Source organism: Halichondria panicea, chromosome 9 (genome assembly GCF_963675165.1).
Source record: "Halichondria panicea chromosome 9, odHalPani1.1, whole genome shotgun sequence".
Classification (NCBI taxonomy): domain Eukaryota; kingdom Metazoa; phylum Porifera; class Demospongiae; order Suberitida; family Halichondriidae; genus Halichondria; species Halichondria panicea.
In genome coordinates this window covers 1197411-1211461 of record NC_087385.1, presented here as the reverse complement: position 1 = coordinate 1211461, position 14051 = coordinate 1197411, and the positions used below count along the sequence as shown (strand labels likewise).

Sequence of the window (14051 nt, the reverse complement as noted above, 5' to 3'; positions counted from 1 at the left end):
ATAACTGCATCGAAGACACCACAATTCAATTTGCAAGTCGATCAAAACAGCAACAAACGCCTAATACAGCTAACTGCATCCATGGAAGCCATGACCATCTCGATAGCAATCATTCTTTCTCTCATTAGCACAATTACAGCAGCTCCCACTGCTAAACTGCAAAATTTCCCTAGCAACATGGTCCTTGGAGATATAGATCTGGATACTGGCTCTGGATACTCAGACATGGACGACAAAATCCTCAACAGAAGACGTAAGTCATTGTGTATGCAGGATCCTTTGCAATATTGCACGTGTATAAATATATGCATGCAAAAAATCGTACTTTTGCATCAATTTTATGTGGCTTCTTTTCTCTCTGCAGATATTCCACTTGAAAACTGCAAAGCTATTCAGGAATCTGGTCTCAACACAACTGGGCTTTATGTTATCCGACCGAAACACAACAGTGGAGAATTCACTGTGTTTTGCGACATGACTTTGCTTGGAGGCGGGTGGACTGTGATTCAGAGAAGAATTGACGATTCACTGAACTTCAACAGAAAATACCGATCATACCAAAACGGGTTTGGCGACTTCTTTGAAAATTTCTGGTTGGGCTTAGAGAAAATGCATCAGCTGACACATGGTATAGAAAACATGGAGCTTCATGTAGGATTGGAAAGTTTCAATGGAGACAATGCATTTGCACGCTTCTCGAATTTCTTCATAGAGAACGAAGATGCTGGCTACACTCTACGAATTGGAGAATGCGACCCAGCCAGCACAGCTGGTGACTCTTTGGCAAGTCACAATGGTATGAGATTTTCAACAAAGGACAACGATAGGGACAGTTTGAGAACTGTTAACTGTGCTGAAGTTACAAAAGGAGGATGGTGGTACAAAAATTGCCACGATTCCAATCTGAATGGATTGTACTACAAAAATGGAAAGCTGGCCTCACATATACCTGACGGCATTATCTGGCAGCACTGGCTGGGAGATTCCGCCTCTCTAAAAACTGTTGTTCTAGCGATTAGACCAAAGAATTAATAGACTTTATATTACACATCACCATGTACATTCATTTCATTTCATCTATTATTGTAATCACCCATTTCAATTCAATAAAGTACACCTGCTATTATATCTGCTCTATAATTAATAATCAAAATAGCAAGTCAATCTTAAGTAAGAAATAAAAGTGTAGGCAGTTGTAGAGTTACATACTGTCTTTCTAAAGTGCCATGCACTCTAATAGAAGCGCTAAGTCTACAACTCCATGCAATTGCCGGAGCGCAAAGTAAATTATTTTTGCTGCATGGTGCTTAAGTAAAAAAAATTATAACGCGGCCTTACAACTGATCTGATGATAGCCTCATGGAAACAGCTACTAATACTCCGTGTTTTATTGCTAAGCGCCAAACTAGCTTGTTCTATTATTTTGTGCGCCACTATACACTGGAATTAGAAGAAAGACGATATACATGCAGTATATGATGATGCTCCTCGGTGTGGGATGTTTCACCCAAATGTCCCCTGCTATCGCTCCAAAGACACTGCCACCATCCACAAACAATACGAGGCCGCCAGAATGCAATCGAAACGTTAGAACATGGTGTGTTTACACTTGTCGTCTTTTCAACTATACAGGCAGCATAGGAAAGGAAAGAACAACGTTCTACAAACGACTACATTTGTAATTATTGTCACGAAAAAATACCATACTCTGTTGTCATGGGCTGAATGAGATGGCTGAGCTTTGCCAATGTGTGTACGAAGCCAGAACACGATCTGCATTTGGGACACCAATTTATGAAGAAAACCTGACCCAGACTCCTACCAACAACGTAAAACATCAAACAACACTACTATTTCTGCTTATAATATCATTACATAATTATGCTTGAGACATAATCTAAGCGTACAAATGCATGCCGTTAGCTATATTAGGAAAATTGACACTTGGTTGCATAGCGCGCATGCGCAATGAAAGTAAACAAACTTGGACAGCAGAAGGCTTAGTGGTTGCTATAAAAAGCAGAGTGTGGACTACATGTTTTCATACTTTGCAATCTGCACTCTTTGAGTCATCTACCAGCCTAAACATTAAAGACAATGGCCCAATTTTTCAAGCTTGGTTTTGCAACACTTCTTTTCTTTATTGGTTTCACCTCTTCATTACCTCTTCACAAGTTGGAGAAAAGGTCATCAGCAACTTTCCTTGGGGACCTAACATCAGGAACAAATTCTGGAATACTGAATGATGATCAAGGTATGGAACTGTATACTAGTACTTCACGTTATTACAGCAAATAAACTATATATAGTTTATTATTATAGACTCTACTTTACCTGTATTTCAGGAAGTTTTCGGCACTTCATAATTGTTTTCTTCTCTCTACAGACTTCCCCTCTTACAGCTGCAAAGAGCTGTATGATGCAGGGTACTTATTATCTGGACGCTACAAAATCATACCTGGGGATAGAGAATTCACTGTCTTTTGTGACATGAATCTACAGGGGGGTGGCTGGACTGTCATTCAAAGAAGAATCAGTGACAGTGTGGATTTCGACCGGGACTGGAGAGACTACCAGCTTGGATTTGGTGATTTCGATGGAAACTTTTGGCTTGGACTGGAACAAATTAAAGAGATAACAGATTACGAAACTAATGAACTGTACCTTGGATTTGAAAGTCAGACCACTACATTCAACAAGGCTACATACGCCTCTATAACTCTAAAAGATGAAGCAAATTTTTATGAGATAGATCTTGGGTCTTATACAGGTGTGGTTGGTGACGCTGGAGATTCGTTTGGAGTCCACGATGCTTTTAAATTTTCCACACACGACAAGGACAATGATGGAATAGGAACAGACTGTGCAGGCACATACAACTCTGGATGGTGGTACGGAACTAACTGTCATGAGGCACACTTGAACGGTATTTATTACAATGATGCTGCAACTCAACCTAATGGACATGGTATTATATGGGAAGAATGGCAAGGGATTTCCACCCCGTTAAAAACTGTTGTGATTGCCGTACGACCAGCATAAATATTCAAGTCTAATTTTATTATGATCTGTCAATCCATTTCCCCACCATTCATGATCACAAACTTTTCAATCATGTCCTCATTTCATCAACTCTTTTTAATATTAATCGCCTATCAATTGCAAAACTTATATATGCTTAAGTATAAATTAAGGTCAAGAGTAAATATTTAATTATGAGTTGGATGCTTGCAAATAATAAATTAGCACCAATTCATATGTATTTCTGACGTCACAATACACGGTTACTAGGTAACACTAGGTAACACTTGTAAATAATAAGCAAGTTATTAGCTAGCTAGCGCATAGCTAGCTTAGCTCCGGTTGCTGACATGTCTGCCAAAGTGAAAAAGAAAGGCAGTAGACCTATATTCAAGATTTACATCCAACTTCCCTTCGGGTCAGCTCGGCCATGCCTGCAAGAAATTTCAGGACAAACAAAGATAAAATCATTGAAAAATAGACTAGACAAGGATTTTGGACTACTGCCAGAAATGTATCACCTCTCCTACCTAGATGCTGCACCTCTAGAAGAAGATACATGTATATCGAGACATGATGTAATTACTGGAGCAACCCTGACACTAACACCTTGGAGGATCTGGGAGGATCTGCTGAAAGCGGCGTATCTCGGGAACATTAGCGACTGTTTCGAATGCTCAGTAAATATTACTGGCCAGTCATCCTGGAGTAAATACTGTGCCTGGACTGCTCTATATATCGCGTCCCATCAAGGCCACCACATCCTCGTGGCTAAACTATTAGAGAGAACTCATTTGGCAATCAATACGACAAGCCCTTACGGAAGGACTGCTCTACATGCTGCAGCAAAAGGAGGTCACTGGAAAACGTTGTGTGTACTACTGGATAACGGTGCTGATGTGAGAATCAAGGACGATGATAACAAGACGGCATTTGATCTCAGTAGAAAGTACAGTCATAAGAAGTGCGAACATAGCTTGAACTTTTGTCAATGGAATCTCCAAAAGCACCACATCGTAAGAGAGCGGGAACTCGATTATGATGCTGGGAATGCTCGCCGGAAAGCTGGTCGAGAAGCACACATGTACGCGGACTCCACCCATTCTCCTGGTTTACGAGGCACACAAGGACAAATCTACATGTATCAAACACCCAATCCAGTATCAGTCAAACATGTTCAAGACTTTGAGGAGAAGGATAAGACGAGTATCCAGAAACCACCTGTAACTCTTGAGAGCGAAAGTGGAGACGGTGGAAAATTAGACTTCAATTACGGCTGGTTTGACCCCCTGAGGGCACAGCAACTCATACCCTCCACCCATGACGTGATAACATACTCCGACCCTTCATCTTGCCAGCTGAGACCAAAGTCCATTGTCAACCCTGGCGGTTACACTTCAAGATCAAAGAAATCTGCAGGAAAGAGGGGAGGGGCTAGTAGCCTGCAAGACTGAACTTTGACCTAGTTTTGCAGTCCACGTGGCTTTTTGTAGCTTAGTGATTTACATTTGTTTTGTGTGTTCTATTCTCTATCCGTTGTACTTGTTGCTATGTCAAAGAGAAGTTCTTCAATCAGAGATGATCAAATTGAAGAAGAAGATATCCTAAAAGTAAGCTTGTCATGAGGAAAATGAGCTAAATATGAACACTTTTTATATAGAGTATAGAAGAACCCAGCCTTCAAGTTAGTGATGACAGTGGTGCTGAGAGCTTGTACTCAGGACTGAACAGTGAGCCAGACACGTCATCATCCGAGGTACTCATCATTTCCATTGTGCATAATTATAGTTAGATCTAGTCTAGATCTTAATAATTATTATTAGCATTAAATTTTGCACAATGAAGGACGAAATTGATGATTTTGATGATGAAGCGGAGGCTGGTAAACTGACAGCTGTAGTGGAGGATATTGGACAGACTGCCTCGTGGAGGGAAGCAGACGATACAGACACTGATGATGAAGAGGTGATCATTTTGCATTTGATTAGCTAATGACCCTTTACCGGACTCACACTCTAAATGTAGGAACTTCGTAACACAGTTGGGAATATTCCACTGGCATGGTACGAGGACTACCCACACAGGGGGTACGATATCGATGGACGTGCTATTACCAAGCCTCCAACTGTTGATGAAGTAAGTTTGATGCGTGTTCGTGTATTATTACACATGCCATTGGCTCTCAGTGTAATTGGTGGTACAGTGTATAATGTTATAACAGTAAGGCTGAAACAATGGGATATTAGTATTATTGGGGGGTATTTTGATCACTTTTTGGAACTGTGTAACATTTAATTTAGATTATTTTAGCAAAATTGTACTACTTCTTATGATCTATTTATGTTAATATAAACTGCAATGAAGTCAAGTTACGTGCACACCCCCCCCCCCCTCCAGTTGGATGAGTTTTTGGCCAAGATGGAGAGTCCTGATTACTGGCGTACAGTCAAAGACCCAGTGACTGGGAGAGATGTGGTACTCACTGACGAACAGCTGGATCTCATTAAGAAGATTGAGCGCTCAGAGTTCCCAGAGCAGACAGGGGACCCATATGAGGTACGAACGTTTACGGGGTTGCAAAGTAGGCACGCCGTAATTTAAATTTGGTCTTAACATCAAAAATGTTGTTCTTGAGAGCCTGCTCTCCTACTTAGCTAGCTTTGCTTGAGTTTCATGCATGCTCACCTGACTAACCCCCCCCCCCCCCCTACAGCCATACACAGACCACTTCACTCACGAAAAGCAGCTGTTCCCTCTCTCAAGTGCTCTCAAGCCAAAGTCCAGTTTTGCCCCCTCAAAGTGGGAGCAGCGTAAAGTGTCCAAGTTAGTGCAGGCCATTAAAGCCGGTCGCATACAGCCGCGCAAACCACCACACAAGCCAAAGTTCTACGACCTCTGGGGCCAAGGAGATGAGGTGAGATATGGTAGACTGTTCATACCACTAGTTAAAGTTAATTGCCTGATTGCAACTTGAAGGACATGTATGTATTTTTTGTAGCCAATAACTTTGGTAGCGTAATAATATCCAATATTAATCTCTCCTTACAGACAACTGCTGGTCGCCACAGAATGCACATTCCTGCACCCCGTCTAAAGTTACCGGGTCACGCTGAGTCCTACAACCCTCCTCCTGAGTACCTCCCCACTCCACAGGAACGTGATGAGTGGGCGGGGCAAGACCCAGAGGACAGAGACAAGGAGTATCTACCTCAACAGTTCGACTCTCTGCGACAAGTCCCCGCTTACCCCAGGTTTATTCAGGAGAGGTTCGAGCGATGTCTTGACCTCTATTTGTGTCCACGGCAACGGAGAATGAGGGTGACTTGGTGTTAGTGAATATCAATCGAGACCTCAATATTCCGTATTACGTGCATTGCAATCGATTATGATTGTGGTACTGAGTTTTCGGTGATCATTGTATCAGTTGCTTGAGCTAGAGTACCTAAAAATAATTATTATTACATAAGTATTGAACGTAATTCTGTCGTACAGGTGCAAGTTGAACCGGAGGAGTTGCTACCCAAGCTGCCCAAACCTCGCGACCTTCAACCTTTCCCAACCACACTCGCACTGGTGAGCATGTGTTTAATTAAATGCAGTCATAATTGGTACATGTAAAATAAAAGCATAAATAAAAACATAAAACTATTTACAGTAGCCGTAATCTGGTAGCCCCTTGAGATCATGGACTAAGAGCCGTTTGATTGAAACTAGGTGTGATCAAAAAGTATGAAATTGCATTTGAGAAAACTGATAAATTATTGTGAAGTTCTGAAGCATACTATCAATTTCTGCAGGAGTATAAAGGTCACAAGGGGTTAGTTCGATGTGTGAGCGTAGAGGGGGTCAAAGGTCAATGGCTGGCGTCCGGTGGGGAAGATGTTACACTGCGACTATGGGAGGTAGTCAGTGGGAGATGTATGGGTGTGGTCACACTGGAGGACACACCCACTTCACTGGAATTCGCTCCGGGACAATCTCGCACTTTATTGGCGGTTGCGTTGTAAGTTAATTACCGGTGATTTAATTTCGTGAGGAAAAATTTCGTTTGCTTCATTACGTGCTGCACTGTGTTGCATGTGTTAATTCCAGTAAACCATACCTAGGTTTTTGTGGGGAAATGTTAGAGTCAGCTTGCCCACGAATATAATGAATTTTTCTGTACTGTTATACTTATTGTGAGAAAAATATCATTATGTACATGTCATGTGTGCAGTGGCAATAGTGTGGAGGTGGTCAACCATGGACTAGGAGATCGACTGGTTGTCTCCGCTACTGATAAGTTCATCGCGGACCTTGACCTTTCTTCGGCTGAGTCGTCAGCGTATAGCTGGAGCCGCAAGTCCACTCTAAACCATGAGGCAATACGGATCAGTCATAATAAGGTGAGCGAGGGAATCCATTGGTCGTATACATGCAGGTTCATTTTCATGCCTTATTTTATTCACACATATGTACAGCCGGTGAAGCAAGTCACTTGGCACAATAAGGGCGATTACTTTGCTACAGTCTCTTCAGATTGTAAGTGCATAATTATTATTATATTATTATAATTATAATTATTATTATAATGTGGCGATTGTTTCCATAGCAAGTGGTAGCGAGGTTGTCATCCACCAGCTGTCCAAGTCTCGCTCTCAGACTCCCTTCAAGAAGCTGAAGGGCAGTGTACAGAGAGTAGCCTTTCATCCAACCAAACCTTTCTTCTTTGTGGCTGTAAGTCTGAAACAATGATTATATAACCTGTAGCTATAAGATCTTAAAAAATTCGAATGATTTGATGGTTTTCTGGCCCATCACAATCCAAGCATGTAATATATATTTCTACGTACCTATTCCTAAGAGCTTCCTAACTTGAATTTATATGGTTATGCCTGTGAGTTAACTAGCTCATTTTTGATCGTGTGTACAGACTCAGACCTACGTGAGAGTGTACAATCTTGCGAAGCAAGAGCTGATCAAGAAACTGTTATCTGGGGTCAAATGGATATCGGATATGGTGGTTCATCCGTCTGGTGACCACGTCCTCCTCTCCTCGTACGACAAGAGGGTGGTCTGGTTCGATATGGACCTCTCGGCAAAGCCCTACAAGACACTCAGGTGCTTATCTGATGATACATGTGTGTGCAGCATAATTATTTCACAAATACAGTCAGAGTAATGTGCTCTGAATTTTCGAAGTGGTACGCATTTCTTGCATTTTTAGTCAAGTCGGCTCTTTTAATAGAATTCTGATCAGTCATTTTATGAAAGCTTAACAGGAGCTCTTTTACATATAGATGTTATAATTATGCTCAATGCTTTTTAGAAGTATGTCCAGTAGCAGCTTCACTACTGAACTCATGTTGACTTGGAACAACTAGAAAGCTAAAAGTCGTAAAAGGTTTTTAGCGGGCAGAGAGTGCCCAATAATTTAAGCAGGGCCCCTTTATGCCTTTTTAACGAGAACCCTGTAGTGTTGCTACAAGCAATCTCCCTTATGTTGCATCAGGAGTATGTTCCACTCCTGGTTGCATTGTATTACATCATCTACTCTTGCTAAGAGTTGAGTTAGCATTATTGGGGAACTTCCTATATGAAAGTTCATGTGTGTTTGCTGCATGGGCCGTTACAATCATTAATTGTGCTCAACTATTTGAGTAGTGTGCATTGTTAGGAGTCGGTATTGTCCCACACAATGCTGTATGTAAACACTGAAGGTGATCGAGAGTACAGCTGTAAGTGTTGTTGGTTTACTACTACAGGCACCATAAGCAGGCCATACGCTCTGTGTGCTGTCATCCTCGCCTGCCTTTGTTTGCGTCGGCCAGTGACGACAGCTCTGTTGTCGTGTGCCACGGCCAAGTCTTCAAGTGAGCTCATGCATGCAAGAATATAGTTTAAACGCACACAGATCTTGTCAAAACACGCACCATATTACTAACATGTTTTGTGAGTGAAAACCTTTGCGAATGAACCAAATCAGCAGAACATTTATTTGATACTTTGCTATCTGGCAAGGATCATGATACCAAATAGTAATTCTGTATACTCCCCATTAGGCCTTGCCCAATAGTTATGCTAGCATAATTTTGAGACTAATAGGTGGGTGGAGCATTGAGCATTATGCCAGCGCAATTTTTAGTAGAAAGCATGATTTTATAGAAGCACTATAGCCTCAATAGCATGAGTAATGCTAATACTGAGTACGTATACGTATGGAAGGTGCTATAGTCAGTACTACTAGATCAGTTGACTCTTCTCCTAAGATTTATTTCACCAATATAGTTCCTTAAGAACGTTATGTAAAAGCGTCTGTGATATACGTTGCAGTATAATTCTCGTTGATGATTTTTATTGGGTAATAATTAAAGACTAATTGGGTACAATGCATGAGACTTGGAGACTAGACTAATAGGCAAAATTTTGAGCATAATTGGGCAAGGCCTACTCCCCATATCCATTTACTCGTTAACCCACACACACACACCCTACGTTGGTTTGCAGTGACCTGATGCAGAATCCGCAGATTGTCCCGGTGAAGGTGCTACGAGGTGGACCAATCTCCAACAACATGGGTAGGTCATGTGACTTATAACTAACAGCGTTTGTTGACCGACCACACCTACGTTTGCAGGTGTTCTAGACTGTGTGTTTCACCCCGTTCAGCCGTGGTTAATTAGTGCAGGGGCTGACTCTATAATTAGACTGTTCACTTAAATTGTGTAACGTGGTTTATACATTTTGTTTCAAAATGACACCGAACATAACATAATGACATAATGACATAATGACACTGTTTGTTGATTTGAGTGAATAATGTATGCAATGTCTCAACTGAAGTGAATTTGTTCATGTGAATAATACACACACACACACACACACACACACACACACACACACACACACACACACACACACACACACACACATACACACACACACACACACACACACACACACACACACACACACACACACACACACACACACACACACACACACACAAATTAAATGAATTACGAGCACCAACACAATCTTTTACTTGGAGAGTTTTCAGGGTCATCTAAGTCTTGAGTTGAAGGATGTTTGTGTAGAATGATTGTTCTCGTGCATGTAGGTGCGCATCGTGCTACAGTGTCTGATGATCTTAATTTAAGCACTTCCTCCACAACTCTTGTTAGCATGCCAGTGAGGCTGCTTTTAGGTGTAGTCGTGATTGACAGTCGAAAGTGAATCGAAATACCTTCTGTGTTAGCAAAATCATCAGCCGTTTCCGTAGACAAATCAACCTTACTGTCTGTGATGATGTTACCTACCAGCACAAACATTGTTCCTGGAGGAGCGTAAGTAGCTGCTTCGGTCTTCCATACGCGTAAATTAGCGAGTGTGCTAGGATTGTCTGTTCTGTAGACTAGGAACACAATCAATGCCTTTCTGAAGAAGTCGAGTGTAAGTGTTCTGTACCTCTCTGCTCCAGCTGTGTCCCACAGGTTCAACTAGAGAAACAGAAATTTGTTTACCTTGTGGTTACAATTATTTGTGTAATTTAAAATAGGTCTGTCCTTTACACATGTGCATGTACAGTAATTCACACATGTACATGTACAGTAAGTAGGAAACTAAAATCTGCTTTCTTGAGCATACTTTTCTTTAATTTGCTTTACCTCAACCTTTTTCTTGTCTGAAGTGGTGATGGTTGTATTGCACAGATCCATTGACTGACTGTTCCAAGATGTTGATCCCTCACTGACAACCAACTCTTGCTCGCGTATCCTCCTGAATAGAGTGGTTTTCCCCACTCCATAATCTCCTAGCAATACGGCTTTGAGTACCATCTTCTCCAGTTGCTTGGGTGGTCTCACTCTGGTAACTTCGTTCTTACTAGACAGTCGAACATTTCCAAAGTGTGTTGTATCTGGACTCAGAAGATTAGTCATCTTGTATAATTATTGAGTTTCTTAGTTGTGTGATTTTGCTGATTCTTATCAGTTTTTATGTAGTAGTAATTTGTCACATGCATTAAGATTTCCCCAAAGACACGCCACCATAATTCTTATTTGGAATACAGTGAACAATTCAATTGGCAAATGTACAAATGTAATATAAAAGCTTGTTATTACATCATATTGTGCAAATGCGGAAATGAAGGTGTTGGGGTATTTCATACCTAATACCCTCATTAGCATTACCATACGTATAAGGATAGGTACTTGACTGTGATCTGCTGTCACTGTTGTTTCCAGACAATAGTTCTTTGGTCCAACATTTTATTGGGGGAAATATATACTTTTAAATAAATTACCGTACTTATACCATCACGTGTCTATGACATAATTATCGTTATATAATACTGCAAGTTCAACCCTGGGAATGTCGTCTTATAATTATAGGCACAAAAATTATCATTAACTATAGCTACCATCAAATACACGTATCAGAAAACCCTAGGTGCCTTTACTTATTACACTTTATTTATAGGTACATCTCCTTTATTATATACTTAATTGACACATGGCTTTGTAAATTATATACAACAACAAAAACAGTCATGCCCATCGTTCATTTTTACAAAAAGAATATAGAAGTACATGCATGTTCAGACCTGTATGCATATACAAAGCAACTAAATCAACATTTCACAAAGTGCATACTTATATAAACACGTGTACAGTCAGCACCTACAACCCCCGCCCTCGTTAACAGTCTCAGTTGGATTTCCAGGGTTCAATTGATCTCCATATATCACAGACTTGGTTCGTTGCGAGGGATCGTCCGAACCCTTGGGTGCAGAGTGCAAGGTCTTGGCAAGCGCTTCAAAAGCATCAGCTATTCCTCGATTAGTTTTGCAAGATACAGTGAAACTCAGTTCGAACTCGTGAGCTTGCGCAAATGAAGCAGCTGTCGTCGAGTCTATCTCCGGAGGTTCAACATCTATTTTATTTCCAATTAACATTCGAGTGGCATTAGGGGCAAAGTTTTGAGCGTCTTTGATCCACTGTGCCAGGTAGTGTAGCGATGAGGCGTCTGAGACACTGTACACAAAAACTGCGGCATGAGCATTCCGGTAGTAGTTCCTGGTTAGCGTTCTGAACCTCTCCACTCCGGCTGTGTCCCATATGCTCAGCTGTGGAGGGGGGGGGGGGAGGTTGTTTAGCGTATCAATTGTCTATAAGGTCACAAGTGCATGGTAATACTTATACAATGCCACAACACATATTTAATACAGTTGTATGCTTATAGATTCAATTTCCATTTCAGGCGTTATTGTGTCAATAGCAACATGGATACATACACTGTATACAGTGGAACCTCTTCAACATACTGGAAAACACGTTTACAGAATCTGGCTTTTGTTTTGTTTTGTTTTGTACACCAACTGGGGCCTTCAGTAATAATTATCGTAGTTGGCTTTTCCTTAGGGGTTGCGGTTGAGAAGGATTTTACTTTCCCTTTTGTACACGCCATTGTACATGTACCCAAAGTCTCACCATAATAGTTTGTCCATCACACTTGACGACCTTTGAGCAGCTATCAATGCCAGTGGTGGCAGTCTGGTACTCATCAAAGGAATTGTCCTTCAGCCTCCTGAACATAGACGTCTTTCCCACGCCCAGCTCTCCAAGAAGAACCACTTTATATGTTGGACCTCGGCTAGGAGCAGCTGCCATCTCACTGAAAGCAACTTTATGTGTCTGACCTCAATGTGCAATCTCAGTGTTTGTTGACCAAAGTGCAGAGGTTGCTGGAAGGGGAATAACCTAGGGATTTCCCTGATCACATGTTACCGATGCACGGGCGGGCGTGGTCCGGTAGTCGATCAGATCATTCCAGCAAATAATTTTGATATCTTGTTTGCCTGTGAGAAATGGCTGAGGGTCCGAAAACCGAGTACAAGATCATTCTAATCGGAGATCCAAATGTTGGCAAGACCAGCTACTTTCTACGGGTCAGAGATGGGAACTTTGTTGAGACAGAAGAGCTACGTAGCACGATACTGAGTGGAGTGGAATATCTAAAATACGAAATGACGATAGACGACTGCAAAATCTTAGTAAGACCATAAAGTAATTTTGTGACTAAAACTCAATTCGTTTTCTCTCTGTTTAGGTCCACCTGCACGACACTGGTGGAGGAGAGAGATTTAGGACTTTGACCTCCAATTTCTACCGGCATGCAAATGCTGCTATTCTCATGTTCAGTGTTGAAGACAGATTCACATTTGAGAATCTCCAAGAATGGTATGAAAACGCGTCTGAAGCTTTACCCGACATTGATAACTTTGTGTGGGGTGTTCTGGGAAATAAAATTGACCTACCTCTAGAGGTGGATGAGGAAAGTGTTGATATAAAGTGTGAAAATATTGGGACTAAACTCAAGTTCTACACTTCTGCAAAGACGGGGGAAATGGTTAAGGAATCACTGGAGGAGGTTATCAGAGAAGTGCACAAGCAGTCCATGGCTAGAAGAGCTACTGGGCATGGGATGGATACTTTCCGACCGAGTGGGGTCAAGATCACTAGCACTCCTGGCAGTAGCACCAATAAATCTAAATGCTGCTAATTTTCTATAAACTATTGTAAAGTTAGTGTGTGTGTGTATTTTCTAATGGTGTGTGTGTGTTTATAATTATATGAAAAAGGTTGCTTGTGTGAACCTTTTGGGGTGTGGCTGAGGATATTGCGCATTAGCCTCGATTCAAGGCCGCTGGGAAGAAGAAAGGTGTGCAGTTTCTTGCACAGTGGACAATATAGTATGTACACGTACATACTAGTACTGTTGTAGTGTATAAGTGACAAAGTACATTATGGCAGATCAAGGTGCTGTACAAATACAACGACATCATTACAAGGTTTTGTTACTGGGTGACTCAGGTGTAGGGAAATCATCCTTCTTTCTAAGGATCAGGGATGGGCTTTTCGACAACGAAAAGTTTGATCCGTCTACATTTGGAGATTACGTTTTGGACTACCATATGAAAATAGATGATTGTGATGTTTTGGTGAGATCTATAAACAATGATTATGTTATATTATGATAATTTTATACAA

The 14051-nt window shown here is 41.3% G+C and overlaps 6 protein-coding genes across 7 annotated transcripts; 4 read left to right on the top strand and 2 right to left on the bottom strand.

Moving 5' to 3' along the window:
• The first annotated feature begins 4 nt into the window (after window positions 1-4).
• Window positions 5-3167, top strand: LOC135341231 (uncharacterized). The gene is made up of 4 exons (XM_064537746.1): window positions 5-253; window positions 365-1029; window positions 2086-2254; window positions 2387-3167. The coding sequence occupies exons 1-4, from the start codon at window positions 82-84 to the stop codon at window positions 3040-3042; spliced, it is 1662 nt and encodes a 553-aa protein (XP_064393816.1). The 5' UTR covers window positions 5-81; the 3' UTR covers window positions 3043-3167.
• Window positions 3168-3293: 126 nt separating this feature from the next.
• On the top strand, window positions 3294-4619 carry LOC135340937 (uncharacterized). Its single transcript, XM_064537363.1, has one exon. The coding sequence runs from the start codon at window positions 3372-3374 to the stop codon at window positions 4473-4475; it is 1104 nt and encodes a 367-aa protein (XP_064393433.1). The 5' UTR covers window positions 3294-3371; the 3' UTR covers window positions 4476-4619.
• LOC135340935 (ribosome biogenesis protein bop1-B-like) lies at window positions 4487-9847 on the top strand. Of its 2 annotated transcripts, XM_064537362.1 has the most exons (16): window positions 4487-4631; window positions 4682-4777; window positions 4867-4986; window positions 5047-5157; window positions 5419-5577; window positions 5735-5935; window positions 6070-6339; window positions 6514-6594; window positions 6819-7024; window positions 7238-7406; window positions 7482-7542; window positions 7613-7737; window positions 7934-8121; window positions 8766-8873; window positions 9508-9578; window positions 9638-9847. In XM_064537362.1, exons 1-16 carry the CDS (start codon window positions 4572-4574, stop codon window positions 9718-9720), a joined length of 2109 nt encoding a protein of 702 aa, XP_064393432.1. In that variant the 5' UTR covers window positions 4487-4571; the 3' UTR covers window positions 9721-9847. The 2 variants fall into 2 exon arrangements, with proteins under 2 accessions (XP_064393432.1, XP_064393431.1); XM_064537361.1 differs by having other exon boundaries at window positions 7238-7542.
• LOC135340938 (uncharacterized) lies at window positions 9717-11029 on the bottom strand. Its single transcript, XM_064537364.1, has 3 exons — window positions 10668-11029; window positions 10009-10499; window positions 9717-9886 (listed from the first exon to the last, which is right to left on the bottom strand). Exons 1-2 carry the CDS (start codon window positions 10938-10940, stop codon window positions 10020-10022), a joined length of 753 nt encoding a protein of 250 aa, XP_064393434.1. The 5' UTR covers window positions 10941-11029; the 3' UTR covers window positions 9717-9886; window positions 10009-10019.
• A 484-nt stretch (window positions 11030-11513) lies between these two features.
• On the bottom strand, window positions 11514-12752 carry LOC135340940 (ras-related protein Rab-18-like). Its single transcript, XM_064537367.1, has 2 exons — window positions 12492-12752; window positions 11514-12127 (listed from the first exon to the last, which is right to left on the bottom strand). Exons 1-2 carry the CDS (start codon window positions 12669-12671, stop codon window positions 11675-11677), a joined length of 633 nt encoding a protein of 210 aa, XP_064393437.1. The 5' UTR covers window positions 12672-12752; the 3' UTR covers window positions 11514-11674.
• A 42-nt stretch (window positions 12753-12794) lies between these two features.
• LOC135340939 (ras-related protein Rab-13-like) lies at window positions 12795-13646 on the top strand. The gene is made up of 2 exons (XM_064537366.1): window positions 12795-13054; window positions 13111-13646. Exons 1-2 carry the CDS (start codon window positions 12869-12871, stop codon window positions 13561-13563), a joined length of 639 nt encoding a protein of 212 aa, XP_064393436.1. The 5' UTR covers window positions 12795-12868; the 3' UTR covers window positions 13564-13646.
• Window positions 13647-14051: the final 405 nt, after the last annotated feature.